Raw genomic sequence first — 19019 nt, 5'->3', positions numbered from 1 at the left:
GAACGACCGCGGGAGACCAAGAGAATGAGAAAGAGAAGGGGGAGAGGGAGCACGAGAGAGGGATGAGAGACGGAGAACTAGCGGGAGCGAGGGTGAGACGGAGAGGAGAGAGAGCGAGGGAGAGAGAAGGAGCAGGAGAGGGGGAGAGAGGTCGAGAGAGAGAGAACGAGTGGAGAGAGGGAGAGACGATGAGAAGGAGAAAACTGGAAGGGTGAGCGAGGGCGAGAAAAAGACGGACGGCCGGCCACGGCTGAGGCGGCCGGAGACGGACGGCGGCGGCGGCAGCGGCCGGCGACGGGCGGTGGCGGCGGGCGGCGACGGGCGGCGGGCGGCGACGGCCAGAGACGGGCGCCCGCGGTGGCCGTCCGCGACGGGGAGCGGCGGCAACGGCCAGCGAAGTCCATAAGCTGACGTGGAGTCCACCTGGCGTGGATGCCATCGTGGAGTCTACCTGGCTACCAGGTGGACTCCACGTCAGCTTCTGGACCATCGCTGGCAAAAAAGAAGACGCCAAATGGCGTCTTCTGATTGGCGCGTGCTATATTTTGAACAAAACTAAAAGTTTGTACTACTTTTTGAACGAAAAACGGAGTTCGTGACGTTTCGTAGAATTTGCCCTTTCATGTAAGATGTATGGATAGACAGGCTGGGCTAAATAGACGTTTCGCAGAGTTGCGTCTTGCCAAGTGCAATACTCCTGTAGTTCAGACCTGGATTAGTCAAAGCATTTAGCACTGCCTGGGGGCGGCTTTCTAACTATCTTTAATAGGTGGCTCTGGCCTATTCCGTCTTCACTGCTAGGGGATGAAGTATTTTCTACGAGAGGGAGAGCGTTCGATAAACATGAGGCTAAGGAAGACGGTCGTTCTTGCTCTGGTGTTGCTCTCCATTGTCGCCGTGGGCGACGCTAGATTGCGGGTTAACTTCTACGCTTCGACTTGCCCCGACGTAGAATCAATTGTAAGGCAAACGGTGGAGGCGAAAATCAGCGAGACCATCATCACCATTGCCTCCACGCTCAGGCTGTTCTTCCACGATTGCTTCGTCGAGGTTAGATCGGTTAAGGCAGAGAGAGATAGAAATTATAACATCGAGTGGACAACACTGATATGCGGGGTTTACAGGGGTGCGACGCCTCTGTACTGATATTCTCGCCGACGGGCGACGCAGAGAAGGACGCGGGGGAAAACCAATCCCTTGCCGGCGACGGCTTCGACACAGTGGCCAGGGCCAAAGCTGCAGTCGAGGATGCATGTCCCGGCGTCGTCTCCTGTGCCGATGTTCTCGCCATAGCTGCTAGAGACGTCGTCGTAGCAGTAAGTTTAAGTTTACTCCTTTTTTTTGTTTCCGATACTGTTTGACGAGGATGACGAGTCAGAGACTGACGAGGGATGAAAGAAGAAGTAATATAAACCCAATGAATTCTTCGCCTTGTCCACATTATCTGAAAGAGTAAAAATATAGAAAGCGACAAGGGACGAACGAGATAAGCACATATGAATACTTCGTCATCGTCGTAGTGAACAATACGCGGAAGAAGGACAAGGACGATAAGTATTCGTCTATGCTTATATTACCCATCCTTCATCCCTCATCGCTTTCTCTACTTTTACTCTTTGAGGACAAGGATGATAATAAATTAGTCATCCATCTTCGTATCTAATCGCTGGGCTATGTACACATTATTTTCTGAGCAGGCTGGAGGCCCTGGGTTCCCCGTTGAGCTGGGTCGACTAGACGGCCTCGTATCAGCGAAAGGGAACGTCGCGGGAAATCTGCCTGAGCCCACTTTGAATCTCAATCAGCTGATAGCTATCTTCCGCAAGAATAATCTCTCCACCACTGATATAATCGCTCTCTCTGGCGCCCACACCGTTGGGGCTGCCCACTGTGTCCACTTCTCTAACCGTTTACAGTCTGACCCGATTGACCCCACGCTCAACCCCGACTACGCTCAGGAGCTGCTCCAGGTAAAGGATGGTTTTGCACTTGCTTTGACCGTTCTGGAATCTGATAACAGTTGGCTTATCTCAGGAGTGTCCGGCGAATGCTGACCCCGACGCTGTCGTCCAGTTGGACCCTGCTACTCCCTTCACGTTTGACAACGCCTACTATAGGAACTTAATCAATGGAAAAGGGTTATTGACTTCCGATCAGGTGTTGTTTACGGACAGCATCTCCAAACCCACTGTTCTAAAGTTTGCCAAAAGCCAGTCTAGCTTCTTCAAGGCTTTCACCGCTGCAATGATAAAGCTGGGGAGGACTGGAGTGAAGACTGGGACACAAGGAGAGATTAGAACGGATTGCTCCAGATTTAACTGAGGTCTATCTCGTTCCTGTTGGGCGTAATCTTGGCCTTTGGGAGCCACAAATGGCAGTTATGACTTTGAAAAGCCATAATGGAGAGACGAAACTTTTCCAGCAGTTCTAGAATTTATCTATTCCTTGACTTTAGAATTTCTTTTCAAAGTTTCATTGCAAATGTGCTTTAAAAAGATGAATCAGTTCAGTATAAAAGTGTATGGCATCTGCTTATGAATAGATTGCAGTTGTTTCTTTCCCAATCCATCGCACTGTCTTGTTTCTCTGTTCTCTTTGGGAATCAACAAGGGCAAAGCCTTCTTTTTTCCAACAATTCCTAGTAAAAAAAATGATGTAAAAATACCATGTTCCGAATATGTGAGACCTGAGAGGACGATGCGACTGATGAACCTGTATCCAACTTCCAAATGTAGACTCCAAAGAGTTTTGTAGAACATAAAACCTCACTATTAGAAATTTTCCAGAGGTCCAATATCCTTCATGGAAATTCCCGAGACGCAATGTCTTTGAGACCACTGTCTCAGAGGAAAATACTTCTAAATTAGTACAATGACGTTTATGTGCATTATTACAAAATAAGTTTCGTACCAATTTGATACCAAATAAAGAGTCATAGATATCATGATTTCTAGGACCAAAATCAAGTAGGACATGAATGTTTTATGAAGTGTGCGTGATAACACTGTTTATCCGAAGGCATGCTTAGACGATAAACCAAGACCGACTTCCTCATATCGATAAAACCTAGTTGTTGGGCCAAAATAATTCATCATCAGTAGACCTCTACAATAGATTCTTGATGAAGGGGTATAATTAGTGTATTTGTAAGGGTTATCAGAGAAGAAACCAGAGTAATCTTAGACTGACGAGAAAAAATTAAGGTGTATAATTTTATGTCGTAACTTTAACTTAATTTGATAAAATAAATTTATGTATTTTATCTCACTGAGAATGTCCAATGGTGAGTGATGTCATCTCCAAAGGAACTGGTGGTTAGAGATAGATCTACGTTAGTAGTTAGATAAGACGAGATATTAAGATGATAATCAGAAAGATAATAGTTGAGAAGCTACATAATAATCCGAGCTGAGTTAGATAGTCATGATAACGATGATAAGGTTAATAAAAGACTAATATAATGAGTAATGAGGTCAGAAGATGGTTGAAGATGATTTAATGGTGCAATTTAGTAAGTTAAATATTGAGGTAATAGAGAATAAGAGGGATGATATTTTAGGGGAGCGAATATTTTTTATTATGTTTAAGTGAGAGGTAGTCAATGTGAAGAACAGAAATTAAACATTGAAAGAGTGATCAGAATAATGGAGGTCTAGATCTTAAAAAATATTTATTTATATTTTTTAATAAAATTTAAGAGCAAGAAATATAGAGGAACATAAATGGGGATAAGAGGAGTAGTAAGAGAATTTAAAGGAATGGTCATGCAAATAAATGGAAGGAGAATGTATTATCTTAAGAGGAGGAGAAAGGGGATATATTTATAGGTTTATGTAGTAATTTTAAATAGTATAAATTTAAAATAAAAGGGAAAATAGTAAAAGAGGTTGTGAACAGAGAATATCATAAGGTGATCTCGAAAAGGCTTCAATGAAACTATCTAAAGATTTCACGTCAGATTTGGATTCAGATGAGTTCGAAACAATCATTTACTAGAAATAAAAAATAATATTTTCTCATATAACGAAAAATTAGCAAAATTGCATTGATTTCATGATTTATAGAGAAAGGGACACAAACAGCAGTTCCCTACTTTGGTGGGCTTCTCTGAAGAATGTTCTCTATGCTAGCCCAAATCCTGGTCTCCATGGAGCTTCCTTGTTCCCTCCCTGAGCTTCTCAAGATTCTTCATCGGGCTATCCAAATTGCAGGGATGTCACATGCTAATTTGAGATTTCCAGAAACAAAATACCTAGAAATGATCCACAATCTCCATTAAAGGGTCAAGGAGGAGCCTATTTGAACTGTTGATGCCATTAATGATAATATCAAATATATGGTGATAATTATGTATGATTATGCTTATTAAATTATTATTATTATTTATAAATATACATTTACAGATGATTTGTTATTAAAAATGAAATATTATAAATTTACTGAATTCTAATATATTGAATTTATTAATTTTTGAGACTAACCTTGATTTTTGTTGAATCAAGTGTATTATTATTACTATGTTCTTGGTGTTTTATTGAAACTCAAGATTTAGGTAATAATATTATTGAGTTCCAGATGCAAATGGAGGAAAAGGAAAATCCAACTTAACCCTCTTTAGAGGCCTTATCAAAAGGAGGCATGATTTATTGAACTAATCCATAAATTTGGATTTAGAAGCTGATTTCCTATTGGAAGATAAAAGAAAACTTGATTTTCATATTTAGCATCATCCTATATCTAGAGTTTGACGGTATCGGTCCACTCCGGATTTTTAACAAAGAACTAAACCTTACTTAAACTTCGGTCCGGTTCCGGTCCATTCTTGTTCGGTCCCGGTATGGGGTGGACTTGTCCCGGTCCGATCGGGTTGACTAGTCAGTGTCATAGTCAAAATAAAAAAAAATTATGTTCATGGTTATGTTAAATATCCTCTATGTCAAGTGAGTGCCCCCAGATAGGTCAAATATATGACGGCTATGCTGAGCTCAATCAAAACCTCTCCGACAATGTGGATTTGATAATTTTTTAGAGCTTTACAAAAAATATTATATAAATATTTAATAATTTACTTATGGTTCCGGTATGGTTTGTCCCTTGGATCTAAACCTGTCTGAAAAACCGGTCCACACTCAAATAGAGAGCCTATGATCCCGGTTCAGTGCGGTCAAACCAATCCTCAGTCCTAAATGTCCAACCCTACCTATATCCCTAAGATTAGATCCAAGGGCTGATAACATTTATCATTCTCAGGTTTAAACCTCACTTCCTCCCTCGTATATCCCATCATTGAATTCGGATCCAAAACATTGTTGGCATCCTTTATGCATCAGTTTTCTTAGTTATACTCTTTCTCAAGGGTGTCCGCTGGAGATAGAAGTGATCCAAGTCCCTTGATTTTGAGAAAAAAAAGATAATATATTATAATAACTACACTTTTTCTCATCTTTGCTGATAGGTTATAATGCGGGAAAATATATTATGTTTAGAACTTCCCAACACACCCTTCCACACTCTGAAACTCATTATGCATAAAAAATTACAACTTTTTTCATGCACCCCTAACTGTAACCCAATTCTTCAGGGCGCAATGGCCCCTAACGACAGTGCACGTTGTGCATGAGTAACAAAACCATTGTCTGAAAGTCAATTATTTTTTGAATTCAATTCATGTGCTCAAAATTCTGAAAATTCCTAAAAATATTATAAATCTAGTAAATTGATTATAATTAAAATGCATATTTGTCTTATTTTCTAAACTTGATTTAAATAGCTTTTTTTTGGATTAAATTATTTCATATCAAATCATAAGAAATGTAAAAAATATAAATATACTAAAAATAAAAAATAAGTATCTTGTACAGAAAATTAATTTTTTCAGCACTTTCTCTTTATGGATTTGACCCTTATACACACAATGCTTAGTAAGAAAAATATTATAATTGTTTTTCATAAATCATAGTTTCAAAATGATAATTTATCTCTAACTTCTCGTCAACCAATGGGCTGCCTCTGTATACTCTGTGAACCGCCATAGGATCTAATCATAACATTCTCTTGTTCTAATCTAACGTCTAAATTTATGATCTGCTTCAAGGTGTGTTTGAACCTTTTTTACCCTTCTTTCTCTACTATTTATTTAATTACTTTTCTGACTTTTATTTAGAATAAATAATTAAGTAATGTAGCCATGTTCTTAAATTTTCATAACAATCATATGTTGAAAGCTTCAAGGAAAAAATAAAAACTTTCCATAATTTAAGGAAAAAATTCAAATATAGTCAATTCATACCGTGGTCCCAAATATTACAAACATATCAATTCATTTTATATATAAATCATATATATGATTGCAAAATAAGTATAATTGCATCCATGGATTTTAGTTGGTCACATGCATAAAGAAAAATCCCTTATTGTATTTAATTTACCCTGGAGTTAAATATTTTGTTCATTTAACTAAGAAAACTATCCGGGCGGATAAAATATTTTGTTTTACCTAAGTATTAAGCACTTACCTTAAACCTACTAAGTATAAATTACACATCTCTCAATAAAAAGTATATTGATGAAATAAAATTAAACTTTATAAGTATCCCAAGTGATTGTTTGGATGAACCTTCAAGATACCTGAAGCTCTATATTTTGTATTCAACCTTGGTCGCTCACTTTTTGTTGGTAAATTCATGACCATCCATGTACATGTCATATAAATATTTTATTTTAAAAAAGAATAATGAAAAATCAATTTGAGGTAATTTTTGTAGATTTATTTTTATATTTTAATTCTAATATCGAGAGTTGACTCTTAAACTTTGTTTTATGACCCCAAAATTAGGATATTAGACTTTTTACCTCGTCACTCTATCATGATATGATGGAAAGTAGTGGTTCACTATTTTTTGTTCAAATGATTGTCATCTTTAGGTTGCATATGATTCAAAATGGATAAAAAATAATAGAGGGATGTAATCGATAGGAAGACATAGAATATAGTTCGGGATTTTACATTAGAGGAAGTACTTGGGATGATGAGGAAAAAATCTTAGAATTAGAAATTTATTTAATATACTGAAATATATTTATTAACTATAGATAGATTAAATTAAGGGGGATTGTTTAAACAAAAGACTCATGATCATCTTGACAGAATCAGGATGCCCTAGGTCCACAAAGGGTTTGTTTGAGCAGAAACAAATTCTAGTGATGAATGAAGAAAATAAGACATAATTTCGATATCCGAGTTTCAATCTTCCAAGACCATACCTTGGTTTTGAATGTTCTACCCTGACCAAAGAAATTTTCAACCTCATGGAGACACAAAGAGCTAAAAAAATTACTTCTTAAAATTAAACTTCAAATGGCTATATCAACATGTAAATCCTTTAATATATTTGTAATTTGGAAATCCAATACTAGATCAATCTCAAAAATGAGGAGAGAGAGAGAAGTAATATTCATGTATATTGCATTGATTTTATGAATTCCCCCTCTCACTTTTTATTATTCCTCTGAAATTTATTTCTCCATTTTTTCACTGGTTGACATTGCATGGAGTTTAAATAATGAATTTCTCTCTTAGGAGTAGTGGTTAAAGGATCCAATGTGTGAAAGGGTCCCCTCAATTCCACATCATGGAGTCCCATATGCAGTTTTGTTCACGTTGGACCTCAACGTCTCTAATAAGATCCTCATAGGATCCTAAAACATCTCTCAATTTTATTTCACCTAAAATCCTGCTGACATAGTACAATGAAATATTTTAGTAATAAACTTCTTGACTCATATGAATATTACTAGGTGCAGCTGTGTGGCACTAAATATCAGTGATATGATTCTTGACAGTGATAATGGGATAGTATTATTCACCTTGGGATGTAATGATATTAATACCTTAGGATTGTTATTGAGTTTAGGGATTTTTACTTCTTAAATATGCATAAACTCGAAAACAGTTCCTAGCATTCAATTTGTTTCATCATTTCATCATTGTTAGAAATCTCAAACCCATGTAAGTCCAAGATTTACATTACGTTTAGGACATTCTGAATGGTCAAGCGGTTGAACCTTTGAATGGGGACCTAATGACTCGTTAATTAGTAACAATACCCCTCGAGAATGATTCAAATTTTTATCCCATGGAATTTTTTTCACTACTCAAATGATGCCCATTGGTATGACTGGCGATGGAAGTATGTTTAGTTTATTTAATTTTTTCAATTAATATTCCACGAAGATAATAACTTATTTTATTTTTTAATTTCAGAAAGGCTAGAAATATATTTATAGTAATTAATAATAGACTTTTCAAGGTCACTATGACATCACCATTTTTTGTAGGCCATCATTTATGTGAAATTTAATAAATTAACCCTCAGGAATAATTTATTTATATAAAAGAGTTGTAAATCTATGTTATAATATTTATATCAGAAACTTTGAACATGTGTCAGGTTTGAAAATTAAGGAAATACCGCTATTTATGAATTTAAAAATCTTCATCGGGAACCGTTTTCTAGAGAGCCATCTCCCAATCTCTGCTAAAGGAAAATTTTACTATTTTTATTCCTTGTCTCACTCATTAAAAGAGCTAGATGTGATCTATTGTGATAAATGCATTCTATTGGAAATAAAAAAGTAGTAAAATTTTGACCTTTCTGAAATCGTGTGCATTGATTTATCTTATTCTAATCATGCTTTTTCATTCCATTCTCATGATTTATTTAATGATTACTTGTGTGCCCCTATTATTGTAATTAAATATATCAATGTGCAAATGTCACTGATAACACCCTAAATTCGGTCTTTATTTCATGCTATTAGCACAATTTTATGCATTTAAAGAGCTTAAAATGGGGTTGTTATCATCTATTTACATGAAAATACTGTTGTCAAGTGATTTCTGATTTTTCCCTAATTTTCTGTTAATTCTATGAATTTTAGGGGATTTATTTGAGCTTGAAATAATTATTTTTGAATGAAAATGGCAAGTTTAATATTTAATTCCGAGATTTATCAGTACGGGGATGAATCAGTAAATTTTGTTGAATTTTTTAGGATTTTTAAATATTTTTTAGGAATTTTATGAGATTTATTTGAAGAAGAAATGCATTGTTTCTAAGAAAAAAAGTATATTTATAAGGAAAAAATGAGTACTAAGATTATTTTCGAACTTTGGAGGGCCTCTTTGTAAAATTTTGTTGCAATGATACCCTCAAAACAGCTCTTGGTCGTGGTTGCAGGCGTAAATATATTATTTAAAATATTCTAGGGTTTTATTGCAATTATTTAATATTTGTTATAATGTTTTTAGGAGAAACCAGAGGAGAGAGAGTGCGCAAGGGGCATATACACAATTACTTTTGGGCGTCGTCCAACAGCAATTCTGGCCTTTTTAAAGGACTTTTCTACAAAATAGAGAATTCAAAATGCGCCAGCCAATGAGAGAGTGACACGTCATGGCGTGTTAAGAAAGAAATGAATAAATAAATCAATTTAAATCCAATGCATTAAATTGGTTTAAAATTCATTTATTAATAACTTTTGATCTTGAAGTCCGATTGAGATGATTTTTTTATGGATTTGCTCGTCTTGATTCCCTCTTTCTATCTTTATGGTTGGATCATTCAGATCCAGCCTACATTGATAGATAAAAATTAATTACTAAACAGGGGTAAAATGGTAATTTTTACCATGTAACCTAATTATAAAAGCTAAATTTCGAGAGGGGGAGCTCATTCTTGATGGTGCTCTTTCACAGATACAAGACAGAGAGGAGCTCCAGCTTGGATCAACCTATTTGGTATTTTTTCCTTCTTTGTATTTGAACTTTTGGTGTATTTTGGATGTTGTTAGTTGAAGTTCTTAATCTTTCTTCTTGATCCATGTCTGAACATCTAAATCGCTTGGCTTGAGCGGAATGTACAAGCCCTGACTAGGATTTAGAGGAGAAATTGAGAGATTTCCTAGCTATTCCAAGTGCATATAAAAGAAAACTATAAAAAAACTTATAAAGAGGGTTAACATTCTAGGATATTAAATTTTCCATTTCATTATCCAAGTGAGTAGTTAATACTGAATTGTCAAACCTAAAGAACCAACCAAAACACGTCTAAATTTTCTTCCTAATCTCTGTAATTGAATTCTTTGATCCTTTCAATTGGATCAATTAATTCAACTTAGAGCCCCTTATTTCATCTACTCCTCTCATCTCTTCTACCCCCTCCCCCCCCTCCAAATTTCTCATCTAATTAGGGTGATTTAATCTCTGTTGAAGATTAAATTAACCCCAATTAGGTTCAAATTATTCAAGAAGAACATCAATTGGATTCCTTACTTGCTTCCCTTGGACGACACTCGTACTTATCACTACACATCTTAAGCAGAGTTTTTATAAATTTTATTGTATAAGCTAAAATTGACAACGACAAGGGTTTAAAATTGCATAAAATTTACCCCTATTTTTGGCTTATCAGTCACGTAGATCTAGGCAATTCATGCGAGGCCTGTGCGTGTGCTACACGGCTCCCCCTACAACTCTACACGCTGACCCGCTGCACTACCTCCCGGCCTGCGCATCCCACGTCCACGTGCGGCGCTAGGCACTCTCGCGCGGCATTTGGCGCATGTGCGCAAAGTGTTGGCGCCCGCACGCGCGCTCTCATCAGGCCGCGTGCCCAGCATGCACAGAGCTCACCTGATCCATCCCACCTAAGCGCAAACAGGCACACACACCATTCGCAGTGTATCACCACTGCGTGGGCGATGGCCTGAAAGAGCAGGTAGGGCGTCACCACCCTTAGTGCGGCGTAACAATAAATAGGACTCTGTCATTACACATCGTGAGTCTAACATGAACATGCCCTCCCAATAAGCACGCAGGGCTCTGAGCAGGGAATGCCGCCTAGTTAGGGGTCTAACACATGACAGAGATAAGTATCTTTTGTTATTTCTTGAGCTTCAATTATCTCTTTTCTTTTTAATGTGTCTTCCCTGGAGTGATATTCATGAACATAATCATCGATAATTCTTTGTGAAAAATTGCATCAAATAAAAAACTGAAGGAATTCTTTCTTGTCAACTTTCATTTTAAAAAGGGTTATCTTAATTATTGGCCCACTAGGTAACTTATTACTCAATAAATTAACTTAAAATATTGAGATGACATATTCCCTTTTTCTATCATATAATATATAATTTTACTTGATTTTCTCTCACTGGCTTTATCGGATTACAAAATCCAAATCACAGTGCGCACAACAAAAAATTGAAAAAAACAAGATTGTGATCTGTGATGTCATTCAAAAATTTTATAAACATTAATATTAAACATTAACGTCAAAGCGTTAGGGAAAATTTTACTGCTGACCTGTGTTTTTCATCCTAGATCTATGTAACATATTTATCTATGTCCCCAGAGATTTTCTTGTTGTTTCCATATTTAGAATTTTCTTAACCAATATGTTTTTTCAAACTTCCTAAACATCTTATTTTTCAACCGTTTCTAATTGAATTTTTTTTAAGAATAAAAAAATTAATTTTTACATGTTGAAATACATTATTTTGACTTTATGAATAATGGAAAATTAGTAACTATAGAAATATGCATGCATAAATTTTGAGATTCATAAGCTATTTTACTTGTAACTCTTAAATCATGAATCCTATGATCTGTTTTTTTCAATTTTCCAGATTGACATCCATTGACAATTTCCATGACTAGTTTATCTGATATATATTAGCATTTCTATTTACCAAATAAATTATACCAGCAAAAAGTTATGAAATTTAGGTATCTTGAAAGTACTTTTATTCCATGAAGCTTTCGATTATATTTTTGAAAGATATTTATACCACTTTTCCCAATGTTCATACCTTTCTACATATTCAAGCGAAAAATTCATTTTTTATTCTTTCAAATATTGAGCCAAAAACTTCTTATGAATTTGTTAGATTTCCCATCCAAAAAATTTCAAATTTCCCATTTCAAACTTTCAAATTTGTTAGTTTAATGATATAAATCACTTATGTTAAATCACCTTTTTGATAAAATTTATAAAACTTAAACCTTATCACTTCAGATTTTAACAATTATTGGTTGTTTCTTTAAATTTATTTTTGAGAACTTTTTATTTGAACATGGAATAATCCAAACTCCTAATGTCAAATTAAAGAAATGGTGTCTTGAATTTTCCTAAGTCGTACATTAAATTTGAGACATCTTTTAGTTTCGGTAAAATTAAATTTGACAGAAAATAGTTGGAAAATGTAGTTTTATGAGAAATGTCATTGATGTTATGCTCTACTGTTGAATATTATTGAAATTTCGAATCAATATTTTTTATTTTTCACTATGTTGATTAAAAATTTTCTATTTTAAGGCTTTTGTGGATGTGTAGATTTAAATGTGATTAATAGTGTATGAGAGAAAAAACTATTGGGTGATTTTGAATTTAACTTATATTATAAATACATCTCAAGTTTTTTATACTGTATATAGCTGAATACATTGTGATAAGACTCATCTTTAAATTATTGATTTTTAATATATGTCATCAATAATTGAAACACATTTTAATTTTTTTCACATTTTCCTTGATTTATTTCTCTGTTTTTCCATTTAAACCTCATTATCTAACGTGTTTATAAATTAGCACTGCCTTCACTCCTGAACTAACTTCATCTTGTAAACTCCCCCAAAGTCACACCTTATCTTTAATATTGGTATATTTTAGTTATCATCTGGTAAACATTTTATCACAGCTGAAGTCGTGCCATTCTACCTTTTATCGACCAATTATATGTGCCGGTCTATTTCAGATATGACGCGGATAATTATCGAAATATTTATGACTTGTGAAATTGAGTCTCATTTAGTGATTATATGAGAAATTAAGTGTACTGATTTGGATGAATAATTACTTCCATTACGCATCACATCATGCATACAGTGAGACTCATATTGAAAGGGTAATCGGCTTAAAAAATTGAACGATATAAATATTAACAGCCTGGATTGGATTTATATGATAATTTGGATTAAACCATTTTGAGTAGTATCCTAGTTATCGAGACAAGATTTCTTTTATACTTCAGAATGTGGATATTCAAAATGATATTTAATGGCTAGTGTTATCTTGATGTTAGACATTATAAAACTTGCATTAAAATATTACTATCATATTGATTGGAAGTAGAATATAGTTTTGGATGAAATATGTTAAATTAAAATTTATTTTTATTTGAAAGACCCTATTTGTTGACTGAAGGAATATTCGGTTGGCTCCTGAGTCGAGATGTGGCTTGAAGTGAGTTTTAAAGGGCTTCATAAAGAGTTAGAGCTTGACTTTAGAGAAGTGAGGCTGTGTTGAATTTTACTGCATTTTGGGACAAAGGAGGATCATTCATGTTGAGAATGCACACTTGGTACCCATGTAATGGTGTCAAGGATGGAAGGACATCTGAGATTTAGGCCAGCTCAAAGGTAGTAAGTAATGGTGAAGGGCTTTCATGACGTTAGTGTGAGGGATTCAGGGTAGACTTCAAGGACTTCTGATATGTTTTAAAGATCATTCAAAATCATGTCATCGCCAGTATTTGCTAATGGTCATTTAGAATCTATTGCATCCTAGGTGGCTAGGTGTATGGATGTTAGGGTCTCTAAAATAAGGTAAAAAATATCAAGTTTAAAGAAGGGGAGGTAATTGTAACTCAATGCATATAAAAAGGAACGTAAAAAATAAATAAAATCCATGTGCACCAGTTCACCCATTCTCTCTCATAGTGTAAATTATATCCACGTAGTACCATCACTATCAAATAATTGTAATAATTAAAAATATTAAAATTTTAATATATGGTCTTTGAATTTTTACAGAATTCAAACTCATACATTGCATTCATGCCTTCAATTCAAATATCTAGGTGTATCTGAATTTAGCAAGTTGTTACAAATAAAGTAATAGCTTAACATAATATTTGAGAAATATAAATTAACAAAACTATTTAAATATCATATTTTTATTGGAATGAAATCGATTGAAATGCATTTTGAGTGATCTGTAACAATATCTGTACAAAAGGAGCCAGTTGAGAATAAATAAAGTTTTGATCATGTTAGTTATTTTCCATGAGATAGGTGGTTTTAAAGTTTTCTGGTGATATTATATTTAGGGTTAAAGAGTTTTAAATTCAAGTAAGATGTAAGCTCCTTACACCTTATGATGATTAACAGTTAGTAGAATTATATTTGATTTAGGATATTGAAATAGCTAGATTTGATTTTAAATGTGTGACTTTTATTGAGTCAAATGCAGAGAAATTCTATTTGATTGGTAAAAGCTGATAGAGATAATGTAATTAGAGAGAACTATTAGAATGCACTTTCATTAAAATTTAAACATTTACCTTGGTTTGCCTTCGAGAGTATAAGACATTTATCCATTCATTTAACTGTGACTTTGAATTTATTTGGACTCTGAGATTACTTTTTCTCGTGAGTTTGGCATTAAAATCAGGTAAAAATGATGTGAAAATATATTTTATATAACATTATTATAATTAGAATTTGATTAATTAGAATTGGTCTGCTGTGTTACTTAATGCAAACCCCTAGAGTATCTCTTAGAATGATTGGGTATTTGAAAAAAGAGAAAAACAAAACCCATCTCCATAAGGGTTTGGAGCTGAGCTGGAGATCCAGATTCTCCCGGTGTAACTTTTTAGTTTATTTTCTGCATCTTCTTGTTCATCGTGATTAGGCTTTGGTGACCTAAATAGCATGATAATATTTCATAGTTTTTAAAATCAAAATTTTGTCTCATTCTTTACCACCTTGTCTTACATAGCATGACAAATATTGAAATTTCCTCTTCTTAAATAACCAATTTTTATCTTAAATATGGATTTTAAAAGGCTTTTCTTCAATTTTAGATATCATGTAGCATTTAATTGTCTAAACATTCAACTCTTATAAGAGCTCTAGCATTAAAAACTTTTAAAATCACTTTAATTTATGCTTATTTTTTAAAAAATATATTTAACTTACTAATAATTCTTCAAGTGTGATTTCAACATCATAGACTATGAACTCTTCTTAGCAACATACGTAAAGCCCTTTTAATTAGTTCATATGGGTTTTCATCTTGGACTTCAATAATAAATTCAAATATCTATACGTCCCAATCACAAATATTTTGAACTCATTTATTTTCATTCATACGCCTTTAAAATTATCAAAGATGATATGCTAAAGTATAATCTTTGTAATTCATAAATTTGCTTAATTTTTGTAGCTTTTTCTATCAAGCTAAAAATTTTAGAACCATTGTACTTGAGTTCAAATTTTGAATAGATTAGTTAAAATTGTTCTTAGCTAACTTGGTTAAAATCATGCATCAATAAACATCTATTGGAATAAAGCATACTCTAGTGAACGTTCACATGACTGTAACATTTCATATTTTAAATACAGATATGTTTTCTAAGATTATAGAATGTTATGGATGAAACTTTCAAATTAGAAACTAAGTTTAACCAAATATTGGAAAGTTTTTCCTGTAATAATTGATGATTTGATGGGTGTTTCCTGAGTTATGTGCAATAAAACATTTTTTCTCTAGTTGTTTAATAAATATTTTATAAGATATAGTGATATCCATATTTAGTTAGATTTTTTGAGGATTATTTGGGTATTTATGCATTTTATAAATATATATTTCATCCTTGTCCCCCATAAGTATTCCATGAAGCGACAATGCCCAAATTATCCTCCTCCAACATGGTGGTCGCAAAAGGGTAATTTTGTAAATTAGGGAAATTTTAGAAATAAGGACGATCTTTTATAAAAATGACAATTTCCAAATTAATGTTAGAAATAAGGACTTTTTTATTCACGCATTAAAAAGTACCAATACTCCAAAGGATGATCTTCATGCCAAGGTTGCTGATGGTGCAAATATTGAGTTACAATATTGTCATCCTTATAAGTTCTCCAATCCTACCTCAAATGTTATAGTTCTCACGCTAATATATTTGTATGGATGTTTGAAATAACTATTATTTAAAATATAGCTGCAAAAATATTTTCAAAAATCTTCGAAGGATAATATTTGGGACAAGTTTGCTGATAGTGTGAATCATGATTTCACTGTAATAGTTTCAACATTAGACCAATCAGAATTTGACACGTGGCGCAGCACTTGGTTGTCCAGCTGGAGCTGTCAGGCGCCTACTGTACTCCCATGGGATGCAGAAGCCATGCCGTCCACTGTCCAAGACCGCAGACGGGGGTGGTCATTTCATCCACGGACAAAAAAGTCATCTCGTCCTGAGACCTACAAACAATCCTATGTTCCGTCATTCATCCGAACTCCCGAACGGTGCAATTCTTTAGTCCTCAGACGAAATAACCATCCCGTCTGCGTGCATGCACTATAGCAGCAAGTGTAGTTAGAATGGTGAAAGATTGCTTGCTAAAAAAATTAGCTGGAACAGTTGCACTATCTTGAGCTTTGGCTCATCTCCGACTGCCACCCATGCCTCATGTCACAATCAGGTTATTCAAACTGTTCACTTCATCGTTTTCTTGATGAATCATGATGATGTTCTTCTTGTTTTTTTTTAAAATTTTCGATCGAGAAGAGCAACTTCTGCATGGAATCACTTCTCCCGATGCACAGTGCCACCGCCTCCACTTGTCTGACATCAATGCTGTCCACCTCCAGGCGTCATCGCAGATGATTCTTGGAAGGTAAGCAAATTTCCAGCAGTTTTTCAAAAAAATTGTAAATATGGGTTTTAAAAACAACTGCTCTTTCTTTAGATTATGCTTAGGAACAATGGACAAAGATCCAACAAGGTATGCATTTTTTTATGATTGGAAGAGTGAATCGGAACATATTCTTATCATCTTTATTTAAACAGTTAGAAATGATGACATGTGGCAAAGTATGAGAGAGAACTACAAAAATCATTTGTCTAGAGGCATACTTTGCGAGTACCTTTCAAACTTTTCTCCCTTGTGAGCTTTCCATAGTCTGAACTGCGGCTATTTGATCACCTCGGTGCCACCAACTCAATCCACTCAACCTCGATTTCAAAATTTCTTCCGATGCACAGCGCCACTGCGTCAGCCTCGAGGCATCATCACGGATAAAAGATGGGGGAAGGAGAAAGAAATGCAACAGAATTTCGGGGAAAACTTAGGCAACCAATGGGAAATATTTCTCTCTCTAGAAGATAGAAAGAAATGCAACCTAGTCAACTCCAAGATTTCTCAAGAAATGGAGAGAGCTATTGCAGGATCTCCTAAAAATCCTCTTTAGAGTGAACAAAATCTAGAGAGAGAATATGAGTGTCTCGAGATGGAGTTATGTTAACCTGCGGAAAGGTTTTGAACCTGAGCCCATTAGGGACCTCTTCATACGTCATCATTGCAAGCTGTTTCAAGGCAGAGAATCTGGTAAGTTCGTGATAGGTGAATGATAGATTATGGGTTATTTTAGAAATTGAGCCAATAAGAAAAAGAGGAATAAAAACTTTATTAAGATACTCAGGTAAGAGACGAAGAAAGAGAGACAGATGAAAAATTGATCTTCTTTAGCAATATAGCTGAAGTAGTTCCAGGATGAATTCGTAATCGAAGAGATAGTTTTTCTTCTTTGTGTCACAAACTGAAGGCGAAATAGCAGCAGTCCAAAAGGGAGAGAACATTGGAAGATACTCACAAAGCATGCCACAGGACAAATGATTTTGCTAATTCCCCCTCATACTTTGTCACACGTCATCATTTCCAACTGATTACATAAAAATGATCAGAATTTGTTCCGACCCGATCTTCCAATAAAAAAAGACATACATCGCCGGATCTTCGTCCATAGTTCTCGAGGATAGTATAAAAAACCTACGCGTAGTAAACTTCAAAACCCTAGGCGACAGACGATAAACAGAAAATAATTCTATTTTTTGTGAAAAACTACCGGGAATAAGCTTACCTTCCAAGAACCAGCAGCGATGACGCCTGGAGGCGGACAGCATCGAGGTCAGAAGAGCCGAGGCGGTGGCGCTGTGCATCGGGAGAAGCGATTCCACGCAGAAGCTGCTCATCTCGATCGGAGATCTTTCCAGAAAAAAAAAACGAACAAGAATCAGAAGAATAACAGCAAGATTCACAAAGAAAACGACGGAGAGGACCGATCGAAGAACCTAATTGCGACGCGAGGCGCAGGCGGTGGTCGGAGATGAGAGAAGGCATTTCTACCACTGGCAGCAGCTCTCGACCCCGCACTTCTTAGGGAAGACGATCGGAGAAGAGATCTGGCTCCGGCTGCAGACGCCATTGATAGCTCGTCTGTCTCTACTCTTATCAGAGCGCACTTCTAAGGGAAAAACGCTAGCTCTCTTCGCCAAAGAATCATATAAAATAATTAAGAGAGTTAAAATAATTAACATGTAATTAAAATAGCTTTCTTTTTGCTCTACTGCAACTTGTTGTTAGAGTTTGGAGGGAAGAATCAGGAAGATGGTAGAAAGTGGAGGATGATGCAAGTTTCCTTATCACTGTCTTCTTGTAGACCAGTAATGAAGACGAAGTCAGCATTGGCATTGTTTATTATTATATGAGTGAGCTTGGCGAATAGATGATGATGATGATGATGATTTTGTTGGGTCATTTGAATCTTGTTAAGGATGACAATGATACACATGATTTTGTTGAGATGATGACGGAATCATCACTAGAAGTGATGTACGAGGACTAATTGGGGGCATGATGATGGCTCATCATCGTCCTTACCCGTTATTAGACAGATATTAATAGTTAAAATCCTAAATATTAAACTCTATTTATTTAGCGTCAATCAGAAAGATGGTGGATTTCGGAATTTTTGGATTCAACTTAAGTGGGACCAATCATTGCCTACATCATGGTGATTGATTCCATGGTCTCAACTCAAATCACTATGTGCTACTTTTGGCTAAAATTGAAGGATTTTTCACACATGATGGAGATGATAAAGGGACAC

General features: G+C 35.1%; 2 protein-coding genes across 9 annotated transcripts; one reads left to right on the top strand and one right to left on the bottom strand.

Moving 5' to 3' along the window:
• The first annotated feature begins 779 nt into the window (after positions 1-779).
• Positions 780-2564, top strand: LOC144702283 (Peroxidase superfamily protein). The gene is made up of 4 exons (XM_078574270.1): positions 780-1050; positions 1125-1316; positions 1698-1970; positions 2035-2564. Exons 1-4 carry the CDS (start codon positions 805-807, stop codon positions 2320-2322), a joined length of 999 nt encoding a protein of 332 aa, XP_078430396.1. The 5' UTR covers positions 780-804; the 3' UTR covers positions 2323-2564.
• A 13552-nt stretch (positions 2565-16116) lies between these two features.
• On the bottom strand, positions 16117-18394 carry LOC144702282 (protein NUCLEAR FUSION DEFECTIVE 6, mitochondrial-like). 8 transcript variants are annotated; one of them, XR_013581221.1, is made up of 6 exons: positions 18202-18392; positions 17991-18115; positions 17724-17792; positions 17377-17436; positions 16998-17120; positions 16117-16739 (listed from the first exon to the last, which is right to left on the bottom strand). XR_013581221.1 is itself a non-coding variant. In XM_078574266.1 (4 exons), exons 1-3 carry the CDS (start codon positions 18333-18335, stop codon positions 17417-17419), a joined length of 279 nt encoding a protein of 92 aa, XP_078430392.1. In that variant the 5' UTR covers positions 18336-18390; the 3' UTR covers positions 16885-17120; positions 17377-17416. The 8 variants fall into 8 exon arrangements, 5 of the variants coding, with proteins under 5 accessions (XP_078430395.1, XP_078430392.1, XP_078430391.1 ...); XR_013581219.1 differs by lacking the exon at positions 17724-17792 and having other exon boundaries at positions 18202-18390; XR_013581220.1 differs by lacking the exon at positions 17724-17792 and having other exon boundaries at positions 16117-16331; positions 18202-18390.
• Positions 18395-19019: the final 625 nt, after the last annotated feature.

This window comes from Wolffia australiana, chromosome 4 (assembly GCF_029677425.1).
Source record: "Wolffia australiana isolate 7733 chromosome 4, ASM2967742v1".
Taxonomy (NCBI): Eukaryota; Viridiplantae; Streptophyta; class Magnoliopsida; order Alismatales; family Araceae; genus Wolffia; species Wolffia australiana.
The sequence above is the reverse complement of the archived record's forward strand: the minus strand, read 5'-3'. Positions and strand labels throughout refer to the sequence as shown.